The 14,325-nt window shown below is 35.3% G+C and overlaps 1 protein-coding gene across 1 annotated transcript in view; it reads right to left on the bottom strand.

The window, feature by feature from the left end:
* Positions 1-14,325, bottom strand: part of PTPRD (protein tyrosine phosphatase receptor type D) — a 382,186-nt gene that overhangs the window by 288,777 nt on the left and 79,084 nt on the right. Inside the window, exon 2 of the mRNA XM_058827273.1 lies at positions 10,357-10,524. Within this exon, the coding sequence (XP_058683256.1) occupies positions 10,357-10,441 (85 nt within the window). The 5' untranslated portion in view covers positions 10,442-10,524. The remainder of the gene's footprint in view (positions 1-10,356; positions 10,525-14,325) is intronic.

Raw genomic sequence — 14,325 nt, 5'->3', positions numbered from 1 at the left:
ATCTATAGCTTGAAAGTTCTGATAATTCACAGTTGCAGTTTTATGTTCTGTTCGCAACCTAAGAAGTAAACAGTAATATGCCAGAAAGAAAACACTAATATGGAATTTTAAAATTGTCTTGATAAAAGAAAGATTTCAAGTGCCACACACTGACATACTAAAACCTGAGAGGTGTAGATTTGGTCCTCCTACATAAGAGACCCCTTTTTATTCTCACTGATCCTTCAAAATGATTTCTTTGTAAATTGAAAAGATATGACAGATCTATTAACATCAAAGCAATACAAACTCTTGATCTTCAGGCTCTCAGAGTAGTGCATCTTTTCCCCCAAGGTTAAAATGTATTTTGCAATAAGACATTGAGACATGCACTCAAGGATAAGAAAACAGATGCACACATACAAAAAAGATCAGATGCTAAAGACTTAGAAGACCTCCTCAGTGGCAGAAATGAGTATTTTTAAACAAAGGCATCTATAAATTCTCACGTAAGTGCACATGTTAGAGAGGAGCCCATATAAAACCAGTCTATAGCAAACTGAAGAGCAAACAATGTTTGGGGCATTCTAGACAAAAGGTGGATTTTTCTGGCTAGGGAAAAGGTAAAATAATCTTGCTGCGCTTGGGGATCTGAGAAAAATTTGGCTAGAACTTCTAATATTTTCACATAAATAAAATCCACAAATTTTATCCAAATTTTACATTTCAAAATCAAATAAGAAAATTCACATCCAAGTGTAGCTAAAAACCCTGCCACCTCTATTCACACATTTGCACTTATTCAGAAGGAAAAAAAGAAAGAGAATATTGAAAGAGTATTGGAAATGCATTTATTAGTATTTAGCGATAACTCTAAGTTATGCATTTCTAAGAAGAAATCCTTTTTTTTTTCCCCGCTTTTTCACATCCTATACTTGATGAACACAAAAAATGCAGAAAAATTAAGGATCAGGTTTCTCAAAACTGTTTATACATAACATACCTAAATTACGATCAATCATGAATTGTCACAAGATTCTCAAGATACCAAATGAGTTCCTGCTCTGTGTGGGCACTGAGCTGCTGTCAAATGATGGTGTATAGCTGAGAAAAGTTTTCTAGAGACTTTCTGCCATGGGAAAATCCCTCACATTTTTCATGTAAATCTAAAAACTATTTTTAACATACTGATGTTATCCACACTGATGAGTCTCCAAAGTACTTCATTTCACTGTAATGTTTTTAGAAGTCTGTAATTCTTGATAAAAAATAGCACTGAGCTGCTTCATAGAATGCAATAATCAATACAGGAGAATCATGTTTAGTTAACCTAAAATTTTAACAAATGTCTTTAGTAACAAATTAATCTTAAATTAGTGCATTGCCGAATCATTTAAAAGGAATCTAAATTAATTTCTTATGAGACATTTAATTTTAAAAGGAACTATATATTTTTAATATTTAATAAATCTGTATCCATTTGATTTCAAAAATCTGGACTTAAGTGTAGACACAGTGTCATCTTCCTAAGATGATGTGGGACCTTTTTGAATTGCAGTTTACCTCCAGTTTTTAGAATGCAAACATCTTGAGATGCTACAACCTTTAAGTCACTTTCATCAGACCACAGATACTGAAAAAGGTCAGCGAACATGTTACACTTCTTCACATTAAGAGTATGTCTGAGGATGAAAGTTTAGAAAAGAAGAAGAAAAGGTGACTAGGATTTTCCACTAATGTACTTAATTTGTAAATTGTAAAGCTTCTTAACGCATCCCATGAAATAACTAATCCTTGTGTCTCCTGCCCCAAAACAACATATGCACACACACAAAAACACATACACACAGAGCAGGCATATATGTGAGCTCTGCTATCGGTAACACTAATACTGTAATCTTCCAAAATTGTAAGCTGGTTTTGCTTAAATGCTTGCCATAGCCTCTACTTTAATTTCCTAGTTTTCAACTGTATCAAATTTTGAAATAATTGTGATATAGTGTGATGCAAGAATCTCCAAATGAGATTTTCTGGAAAAGTTAGTGTCAATGAACACAATGCACAATGCCTGTTGAAACTGCATGTATTTGAGTGTAAGACTATAGCAAATGCCTTATTAGGACACACGAAGTCCTCTTATCTGCTATCATGTCTCCATGATAGCATGTCCAAAGAGAACATGCCATATATGGGCACATTAGCCTGGGGAATTTTTGAGGTCCATTCACTTCATATGCATAACTACATTAACGATGGCATTCCTGTTTGTTCTTTTAGTACTAATTTATGAACCTCCTGTACATGGATTATTTAAGCTCTTTACAACTATAAATACTGTCTGTCTCCACAAAAACAAACAGTAATTTCCATTTTTTACCTGCTTTTAATAACTCTTCTACTAAAATCCCCAAACTCCACAACTGTATTATTATTGAGGAGGTGGATATCCATTCTGTTTTTATTCTCTCCTCTGCCCCTGTAATTTTTCAGACTTTAGCCATAATCCCTACAACCCACTTCTGTCAACTCTCCTTGAAACTGAAAGACTTTCAGCCTCTTCAGGCTCTTCTCACATGGCAGCTGTCCCATCCGCTGGACCATTTTAGCTGTCACTGAAAGTATTTTATGTAACTCAGTCATGTTTTCTTAAGATAGGTATATCTAATATCTAGGTATATCTAATATATAACTGTATTCTAGTATGCAAGATACAAGTGCACTAAGGTTTATACCACTTCCAATGATCTCCTCTTCTTCCTTATTCCTCAGGTCGGATTACTCATAGGTTTAAAACTATTTTTTCTACACTAAAAAAAAAAAAAAGAAACAAATGGATTCTCTTTGCCACTTCTGTAATGAGTCTAGCACCTTCTGTAGTGTCTGTAAAATGCATCATATCTGAATCTGAGAATATTCAGATATATAGTAGTAACTGACCTTTAATTACAGTTTCAATACCTACAATGCAATTGACCACAATCATCTGCTAATTACCATTAAACTCAAATTTATTGAGCAAAGCTCTCTATTACAATTGCTACATACTAAGAAGAAATACGTGTCCATCAGCTGAAATAATACTTGTTTTATAAAATACTCATTACCAAAGATGATAAAAGTATCATCTGAATCTCTGTTTTTCTCCTTGCATTTTCTCCAGTTTGTCAGCAGCCACTGACACACTTCAATGCACTACTGGCCTCACTATGCCCTTTAATTTCGCTTTTTATTCACATTCATGCTACCTTTGCTTTTCAATCAAATGATGTTAGACTCTACAACCTCATCGTAACACAAAGAATTTTTCACACAAAAAACCCCCTTGTTTATTTTCAAAATCCTTACATTTAGAGGTACTATGCGATCTGTTTCTGGTAAAATGTGTGCTTTTTTACTAGAATAGGAAGCCAATTGACTATTTCTCTTTTCAGTCCAGACATCCTCTGCCCATATTCTCAACAATTATTTTACATATCGAAGTGTATGTGATAGTCTTGGATGAAAAAAGTGACACAGGTAGAACTTCCCTGGAAATGCCCATACCTAATTAATGATCACTGCCAAAATAAATTTCTTGTCTTTCCCTACTATTATTATTATTAGTAGTAGTAGTAGTAGTAGTAGTAGTGTTGTTATTATTATTATTTCCCTTATTATTACATTATAAGAAATAAATTTCTTATTTCTTTTCCTTATTGTTTGTGCCTCCTTCCTCACAACTGCACATACTAAAGTAAAATCAACAGCAGTGGAAGCTCTCTCCCATCCATACACTGGTCCTAAGTAGAAAGCACAGAAAGCTTTACAAAGTAAGTTAAAAATCAGTTCCTTAGTAGTAACTAGAACAAAACTCTATCAATTTAGATTTCATGAAGCCATATAGACAAAGAATTTATATCTCAACAGAACAAACTTTAAACTTCTATTGAATTCTCTTCCAGCTAACAGCCTTGTGGGAAAAAGGCTCTCAGAATTTATGTTTTGTAGGAATTTGAGAATGTGTCAGGTATTGTGAAATTCTGTTCATTGCTACTACTTTGCACAGCAAGACCATGTCCAAAATGTTTATACAGTCATGTCCCAGAATTTCTTGTAAACTGAAATGACCATATGCGACACAATTTCATGTTTATGAGTAATTCCACGTTTTGTCTTTTATCAATGTATTTTCCTCAATTATATAACATGAATTTGTAATCAACAGACAAAATTCTACAGTCAACTTTTTCATAAGATGTACCTCACAGTTTTGTGTAATTTAGTGAAAGCCACGTTAGCAATTTGTACAAAACTTTATGTTTAAACCTATTAGATAACAATTTAAATTAAAGGTGCAACTTTATTCTCCACATAACTTCCTTTAAAAGAAAGCAGTCAAAATAAATTTGCAATTTTCAAATTAAAATGTACCATCAAAAATTTGTTTAAAATGTTGTGCATATTCACAAGAATTTGAAAGGATTAAATTAAAAAATATTTGCCTAATTATTCTGAACAAATATGGCTTCAAGCAGACACTGCTTAAGCCAGAATCATCCTATATATATGTTGTTTTGGGGGGAGGCAGTTTACTGAAACATAGGGTGGACAAAAGTGAATGGTGACCTTTTTATAAACATTCAGATATTTATAATTTTCTAAAGATGTTGTCAGAAATTCACTACTGAACAGATGCTGCTACTTAACATTTTATCTCAGTTTCAGCCAGTGAGGTTTAAGCTTCAGACGGGGGTAAAAATACTATAAAACACCACAGCAGTTGTTGCGCTGTGTGACTATAACAAAAAAAAATTCTAAAATTTCTGTACCACTGTTTCGCCTTCCTTTTTCCCTAAGAGCTTTCCTATATTGAGATTATGATATGTACCTCTAGGGAACTTTTGAAGTATGCAGACATGTTCTTAAGCAATCTAGCAGACGCACTGGAATTCACTGCCAATTCTGACACAGGAATATTAATGACTCACATTCCTTTATCTGCCAGCGGTCATTACTGATGCTGCAGGGAATTACACACAGTGAGATAACTACCCATACTGTAGTTTCTCCAAAAACACTTGCTGTTAACGGATAACATTAATATAAATCATGTGGGTTTCTCCAACTCTGTAATGCCATTAGCAATATAGTTCCCATATCTAGATTTCTGGGTGTCTGGAGAAGACTGGAGACCCTGGATTTTCTGACTCTGATTTTATACATGCTTAAAAACTTCAAAAGACAAAGGCATTTTTTACTTGGGGAAATTCACTGCCTCTACAGTCTGACACAGGCAAGGTTGCCAGGGCTTCATGCTTCTCAGATTCCCACGCTTGCAACTCAGCTCTGTCCAGTGCTCTGCTTTAGGGAGGTAGGGGCTTACAGCTACCTGAAATGACAACAGCTCTGAAAGAGACACAGAAACAATCTTCAGAGCAGCAATGCAGAAAGAAAAATGTTCAGAAGAACCATTCTGTAATTTTCTTTAATTTGTTCTGAAGTTCAAAACCCTGATGATTTAATTCTGAATCTACACTTTACAAAATACACACAAATCACATTTCAAAATGTTTTCTTATGTACAGATTTAGAGATAACCAAAACGCATACTTAAAAATTATTTAAACTGAAAAATGTTATTCACAATTTTGCTGTTAATACTTGATAATTTACACCAGGTTAAACAGATATGTTGGTAGCTACGGCTACTGCTGGAACTAAACTACTCAAATTTGCATCAGTTTAAGGATTTGAAAAGTTGGATAAACTCTGGCTCATGCAAAGAGCTTCATTACCTGTAGTTTCTGCAGGTAAATCAGTAAGTCTGGAATGACTGCATAAGATTTTCATTTTCCCTGACTCTTAATCTCAACTATTACATTTATTCTAAAGCCTTCACTTTGCTGCTGAGCAAAATGAATGCATCTAGAATGGTTTGGTATGACTAACTGTCCCACTTTCCCCTAAAATAAAACTTTAACTGATGGGTGATTTATTTGACATATGTAATATTGTATTTAACAAGTCCAGTATAAAATTACTCTTGCAACAGTATATAGCAATTTTCATCAAATCAACAGAAAAAATATCCTAGGGTTGAACTGAAGAGAGCATATCAAAATTCCTGGGGGGAAAAAAAATAAAAAAAGAATATAAAAGAGAATTAGAACCCTTTTTTTCCCCAAAAAAATTCCCAGCTTATGGTTCAACTCTCTTGAACACATCATCACTATTAGGAAAAAAAAGAGCAACATAACCAAAGGGATGTATCTTACACACAGTACATGCTATCAGCACTAATATAGACAAATGATACTGTAAAAAATTACCAATAAAGAAGAGAAAGTTTTTATCTTTAAGTTTTTCTCGTCACTGCCCATACCTGAAAGCAGTTGATTGAAATTACCTGTTGAAAGATGTCATAGTTTGAATGTAAATCTAATTTACTCTGAAAAAAATTCAGATTCCAAATTATCCAAGGGACACATACAAAAAAGTTAAAAAAAATCCATATTGGGCTTCACTGCATATAGTGTTCATGGACTTATTCTGGAACAGTGAACCATGTATGTCCACTTGTAAGACTTACCATAACATAACTGCTTTCTGCAATTTAGTTACGTTGAAAGATCTGTTGGGTAGTTTAGTATTTCAGTTAGTTGGAGAATATAAATTTTTTTGAGAGAAAGAGTGGTATTAGTAGGGAAAAACACACATGTTCCCTAAAAAGTTAATTTTTTTAAAAAGTGAAAAAAAGAAAAAAAATTTGAGAAAAATGATTGTTTCACGAATTCTAAATTACTGTCTTTGCATCCTATTAAACAAGAATTTGTCTCAATTACCCCAACATCTGTTGTAAGTCATCACTGACCTGTCAAAACTGATCCTAGCCTAGAGATGATGGTATGATGGTACCGTGGCTGCACGATGGTAACTGTCACAATATGCATTAGAAGCCAGAGAACAAACTAAGCATTATTCATGTTTCAAACAGTCAGGAAGAGAAGCAATATACAATAAATGCATTGTTTTTAGTAAGTATTTCTGTTTGCCTTTTTCAGTAAGCTGCAAACACTTCTGCTGAAGGAAGAGAGAATTATTGCTTCTCTTATAAAACAGCATTTTCAATGAAGTAACAAAAGAAAAATGTCAGAGCAGAATCTATGTAAGAAAGAAGCTCCAAGAATGAAGGAAGAGCACTAAACAGACAAATTTACTGGAATGCAACAGAGAAATCTGAAATGCTGGTGGTCAGGCCTTTCTCATTACAGAAAAGGAACAGGACGCACAAAGATCAACTCAATTATTAAAAAGCAGGATGCAGACTATCTGCAGAAAAATATTTGATTCTATTAATCCAAATTAAACCCTTACTTTTCAAAAATGAGTACAAGGAAAGACCACAAATAAAGCTTTTAGAAGGATTTTATATTTCCTATACTTCTTTGAGCTCAGTGGTTAAGTGAGCTCAGTAATCCTTGGCAAGGTCAGAAACACATAACAATAATGTACCATATTTGATAGTTTTTAAAGAAATATATTATGCAAGAGTCTCTGAAACATGTATGGATCTTGCTATTAAACAGATGAACCTGCATAAAGCTTCTGCATCGTTACTGTTCTGTCAGTTCATTTAAACAAACATTAAAAAACCCAGTACTTTTCTTATGGCAAAAAAAGCTCTATTACTAATATCTCAGTGGATGTGGTGAAGCATTGCCATCTACACTACTGAGAACAGCTCACGCAATGAAAAACAGTGTAGACTAGCAGATTGCTGTTCCCCAATAAAAAGTAACAAACAAGTACTTTCTATCCTCAGCTAAAATGTGCTTTACTACTTCTTAGTGGGCACTGAACCTACAAATATCAAACATAAAAGAAGACATCTAAAAAAATACTTACAATTCTTGAGATTATTAACTTCTTGTATTTTCAAGTATCACAACATATTACTAACATCAAAAGGTAAATGCAGCAAATGTGATTTTGCCACCTTTCAATTTTGCTTATTTTTCTCATTCAAGCGTAAATTTAGTCTCTGGATTATGAGTAAGAATCAAACCTAGTTTTCAGACGTGCTTGTTGACACAGTACCTTTATCAGCCCACGCCAACACATTCCAGACTGTGGGGTCTTTCAGAATGATGGAGTGGAACAAAGGTATCTCAATCCCTGCCTCTCTTAGCTGTGAAGGTTGTCCCTAAAATGAAAACTACTAAGGACTACCACTGAAAAGCTGTTCAGTAGCATTAAGCTGGCTTGCTACTTGGATCCTGCTCACAGTGATTTGACACTGAGACTGGAAGACCATGACTTCAATACCCATTTGGATCTACTCTAGAAAGTGTACAATGTAGTGTCAATGTTTAGATATACCTTCTCTTCTGCAGTGCTTTGATTTTAGCAACAGGAAAATAAGGCCAAAAAAAGGAAAGCATAACCTTTACAGGGTGACAGAAAAGAAAATTATGATTTTTTTTGTTCCCTTTGTCTCACCTTCAGTCTTCTCCCCATTAAAATGAAGCAATGTGGCCCTGCTACTCTTTGTGAAGGATTTCAAGAAAAGCACTAGGTTAAAGTAGGGTCTGGGACACTTCTAGAAAAAGCAAGACAAAACAGGAGCACGAGTATCTGCAAGAGCAGAGGGCAGTGTAACTTCAGCACAGCAGGAACTATTCTTCAGGTAAGGAGAGACAATCATGGATGAAGACAGGTCTTTCTGTGTGTCTGCATACAGAAGGCTCATGGATGTTATCCTATCTCACCCTGACATAAAATAACTATGTCTGTGGAGATTCAGTGCATGTCCCAAATAATGTGTGTAAGATGAAAAATGACTATAACGTGACCTTCAAAGAAATTGGTAAAATAGAAGAACATTAAGTTAACCTCACAGTATAAATGCAATACTAAGTGGAGTCACATAAACATATAGATGTCATGCAATTTAATTGATACCATAAAATGCAAATAATTATTTAAGCAACTTAAAAGCTGGTGTATATTTAATACTTGAGAATCATAATCTTATTCTGACAGAAACTGTCAGAAAAAGCTGATCTTTGTGTTTCTTACAACTTTTTAAATAGGTGGAATACGGTCCAACATATGGGCCCACTTCCCAATTAATTATTTGCTGGCTAAAGTGTTAAAATGTCCTTGGCTTCACCTTAGACACAACGATCCCAGCTGGTCATTATCTAACTGGAAAGGAGCCAAAGAATCTCAGCTGTCAGTACACAACAAACATGTATGTTTTGTCCTTTTTTCCTCCATGTATTTCACTTTCACATAGCTGCACTTAAAAGAAGGAAATCTTATTATGCATAAAACTTAAAAATTTTTGTATCTCTTTTACTGCTGTGATTCTGTTTACCTGGAGTGCAGGTGGTAAGTGGGGTAATAAAGAACTCCGCTGTATGCGTTATTGAGAACTGATTCAGCCAGCCTTACTAAATCTGATTTTATTACTCTGTGTTTCTACTTAATCTAACAGACCTGTGAAAAAAACACAGAAGTCTTCTAAATACAGAGATGAAACAAAGTTATTGATTGGTCATGTGTCTGCATAGAGTCAGGAACTAGCAGGAAAGTAGGAAAATATCCCTCAAATAAGTTAATGTTAGCAGTCAGCCAGCCAGCTTTCAGTAAACCTGCAGACCAACAGGTGGAAAGCAAATGGCTTTTTTCATTTTCACATTACTTCTGCAAGAAGCCAAAGGACAGCTGGGAGAAGGAACAGATGTAAACAAGGCAGACCTAATGATTTCCCAATTAAAAAGAAGATATTATCTTCCCATTAATAGATAACCTAATGGACCAAACTCCAGCAGCTTCCCCTCAGTACAAGTGCCTTTCCTCACTGAATTGTCACGTTTAGGCCAGCCACTAAGTTGTCAGTTCTGCTTGATTCGTTTGGATACTGTACTCTGCAACAGCTGTCGGAAATAATACATTAGAACAGCTGTTGCAGCACTTACAAAGGGACAGGAATTTTAATTGGACTGCATATTAATTGGGAGGAGGATGTCTTTTTTTTTTTTTCTTTTATCAACGTTAATATAGAAATATTCAAAGAATGACAGACGTCTTTAAGGTATTTGACCAATGTCTGGTAAACAAGGTTGGTCTTTGACTGTGCAACTTTGTGACAGTGGTCTGCACCATCTTAGCATGAACCATCCCATGCTTAAGAAAAGAGGCATTAAGAAGAAGGATAGTAAAGAAGCTGCATAAACAATCCTTTTCTAATACTGGTTGTGATCTATAGAAGACCTTGAAGTGTTTGAAGAATCACTCAAAAGAAACTCATTCCAAGACTCTTAGTAACCACCAGCTGAAAACAAAACTATTCACGATGGCCAAGGCCTAAGCATAACTGAATAATAAGCTTACTTTCAGCATCAGCATAGAGCAGCAAGCACAGGAGCACCACCATTGGCCTGACTACGTGCATCATCTGACAGCTTGGCACCAGCATGCTTTCGCAGCCTTGTTCTCACTGGCTTAGAAGCCACTGCGAGTCTGTCCAGTCTGAAATTTCAGATGAAGTATTTTCAGAGCCTGTGAAAAGATAAGAATACAATTAGCAAAAATAGCCCTGAGCCTTTCTATTTTTTTTACATATTCACAGTTTGAGGAAAAACAATTTTTAAAAACAAAACAGTAAGGCAGGAAGAAACTAAATTAATTTCAGGCTACTGGTATATACAAGATGATCCAAGACACAATATATGTAAGCGCTTTTACAACACATTTCTTCGTTTACCTTTACCACATAATCAAGAAATTGTCACATCCTGAATATTTAGTTAGAATAACAGCATGTTCTGAATCAAAGAAACTAGTATAGCTAATGAGGATTAAGACATCACTGGAAGTGATGTTGCAAGAAGGTAATCAAAGCAGCTTAGACATCCATTGCAAATCCACATGCAAACAGGGAGTCGATACCCCAGATACCCTGGCATCTGGTAAGAATAACAGTGGAAAATCTACATCAGAACATATTATTAACATATTGCATAGTTCAGCAACATTCAAAGGTTAAAATTCCTGTCACGACTTCCTGCACATATCTGAATTATGTGTAATAGAAAAACAGAAATCTGTCATTGTATAAAGGGTTGAGATCTAAATTCAATCCATCTCGTTTATTACAATGCATAATTGAATATGATACACTGGTAGAACTACAGCTCAAGTACCTGACTTGAAAAAACAGTGTCTTATCCTTGTCCAAATATGCCACACTAACACAAATTAAGGAATATAGAAATATTTTCCTCCTCAGACAGGAAATACTAGAGATATCCCTAAGCAGCCTGACACTGGCACCAAAATAATGTGAAATGCAATTAAACTTTCAGAAGGATCTGCAACATATAAGCTTTGTTAAGTTTGATTCTACCTTCTTCATTACCACACAAGTGGCTTCCATGCAGTAAAGATGAAAACCAAGAGGGCAGAGAAAAGAGTATACTAATTATTATTCCACTAAATAGATCTTACAGTTTTGTGGGTGGCATAAAGAGCCCATTTTCAGTACAGGGAAACGTTAAAAATAATTTACTCAAGGAAGAAAAGACATGAGCAGCTGGTAGAAATCTATGCTATGTTATGAATCTCTTTTGTAAAAGTATCTTTTGAATCAGCTACTGCTATCAAAAATTCAAGCCTAAGAAATCTTCATAGGCAAAATGCTAAAGGCACCAGCTCTCCCCTTTCATCGCTACCATTTTCATGCCAGCATTTCTAATGACAGCAAAGTCCATGAGACACCAGTCCTGTTGGACTCAATTTGTGTCTGTGTAAGCGTAGCAGAGCCAACTCCTGTGTAATGATTCCAATAGTATCACGAAGATGGTGATATATGAAATGTACTTTCAACAAGAGGTGATTTTTTTATTTTGCTTCTTCTGGAATGCAGGGGAACCCTGAACTATCTGTAAAGGCAGCTCCCTTAAGAACAAAACTATCTTTTCATTAGTACACAACCACACTAGCTGATGTGTGAAGAGAGAAATGTGGTAGATACTAAGTACTCCCTTATTCCTTTCAGGGGCAGAAGCAGAGAGGAAACAATACTGATAGTAAGGACAGCAGAGAAGGGGAAAAAATGGTGACCACAAAAGTATTTGTTTTACACAATACAGTTTTTTAATGGGGCACAGGGGCATATTTTTTTCACACATTTCAAGCACTCCCATAAAAATATTAAATGTGGTGACTAAGAGGAAAAATATTACTGTCTGTCTGGGGAAAAGAGGAATTTAAAAAACTTTATGATCCTGATATGTGAATATGCACTTATCCTCTACAAGCTGTCTGCAAATGAAGGGATGTATCAAAAAACCTGGCAAAGAAAAGGTTGAAAGGAAAAAAGAGCTTGTTTCTTTTATTTTCTTTTTTTTTTTTTTTTTTTTTCATTTTTTCCGTTCTCTCATTCTAAATGCACATACAACCACTTGGGAATATTGCACTCATTGTGTCTGCTTTGAAGGTAATATTCATTATCATTCAGGCTATAAAATGAAAGCCCTCAGTACTCCCTTTCTTTCATGTTTCTGAGAGTCATGGCTTTAGCTAACCTGATAAACACACTACAGTTTCCAGAAAACCATCTGCTTGCTGCTTGTTCTCGCTCTTTACCTGCAAACTTTGAGTATTTTAGCTCAAGGAAACATAAGCACAAGAATAAGGATGGTGTTGGAGTAGTTTTTTCAAGTTGAAGATACACTGTTAATGGAGGCATGCAGGTGATGGGATGGTAACATAGAGGGACACAAGCCAAGAGACATTCAGGTGCTATCAAGGTTCTCCACAAAAGTCTGTATTAGCTTCACCCACAAGGAAAACGAATCTTCAGACCCTGCTACTGACAACTGTACCAACATTGATATCATATCACATGGTATGTAGGTCTGTACTTGGCTTCTTTGTGAAAACTCACATGAAGATGGAATTCCTTAAAAAAGCTAAATGAAATTATCAAGACAACTATCAGCTTCCACATCACGACACCTTAGTAGTTCCAAAGAGAAAGACTCATCTAAAGCATTATTAAGTCTTAAATGATGTTGTTTCTTTCCTTTTCTATTTCCTCCTGATGATGGTTCATTACCTGAGTGTGGTACCAAAGGCAGTGAAAACACAAACAGCATTTGCAGCACCAGATTACACTAGCCTTGTCATTAGAGGACCAATACTCGCCTTTCAGAATTAATCCAGGGTGAAGAACTCTTAGCAGCAGCCCCTATTACAACATTCACACTGCACCAGGGCAGAAAGATGAGGTTTGTCCTTGGCAGACCATCACAATAACTACAGAAAGGTCAACAGTTCTTTGGAAAAAAAAATTCTCTTGATGACGCTTTAATAAAAGCTATTATTATTTTAGGTTAAGTGCTGTATAGCTGCTATATTAAATAATCAAAAACTACGCTTCCAATATCTCTAAAAGAGCTATCTATGAAACGAGGTAATATATCCAACAATAACACACAAGTAAGAGGATAGATTTTCCCTGATTAGTGGCATCTATTAATAGGATCAGTAAAAGTGCAGATGTGCAGCTCTCCAGAGTGTTCAATGCAGAAACAAAAAAGAATTCTCCTCAGCAGGAGCACAGCAGCTGATAGTACCAGGGCATGGGCACGTGCACCAATTATCCTCAAAAGGATCAACTGGGTGAATGAAACATCTGAACACCGGAATGCTTCCCTGCAGTCTGTTTATTTTAGTAGCAAAAATAATCTTTTGGTGCTATCATGGTACTCACAAGATGGCTCCTGCTCCAAGACAGTTATAGGAAATGCATACCTGGGGGCAAATTTTAGAAATTAAAAAAAAAAAAAAAAAAAAGAAAGAAAAAGAAAAGTAAACACTGATTCTTTTCTATCAGCTTGTTTTTCCATGCCTGAATGTGTGAATGTGCATTTAAATGCTTGCTAATACAGAAATTCAGCCCAGCAGGGAAGAGTTGTCAGAAAAGACTCGAACACGGTCAAAAAAGAACTTGTAACAGAGGCAGGGAGCCACACTGACAAAAAATTTTGGAAGAAAGGGAATAATATGAAGGTATGAGAGTTCATTTGTGTACAAACAGGATTTTTGGTTCAACTTTTCCAAAGTTTTATATTGTTTAGAGATAAGATTTTAGTTCATGGTCATCTCTGGTTTGTCTCAAGGACTTCCAAGGAAACCCTCCATATTTCCCCATAGGAAAGTAACTGGATATACCTTATATTAAAACAAACAAACAAACAAACAATGGTGTTTCTCTAAGAATACATGGAAGCAAAGATTCAAACAAAAGACTGTGCTGAAATTCTGTTTCTACACTTCATCCATCACACCTACAAT

Source organism: Poecile atricapillus, chromosome Z (genome assembly GCF_030490865.1).
Source record: "Poecile atricapillus isolate bPoeAtr1 chromosome Z, bPoeAtr1.hap1, whole genome shotgun sequence".
In the NCBI taxonomy this organism is placed as follows: domain Eukaryota; kingdom Metazoa; phylum Chordata; class Aves; order Passeriformes; family Paridae; genus Poecile; species Poecile atricapillus.
Note: the sequence above shows the minus strand (reverse complement) of the source record. Positions and strands in the feature narration are given on the sequence as shown.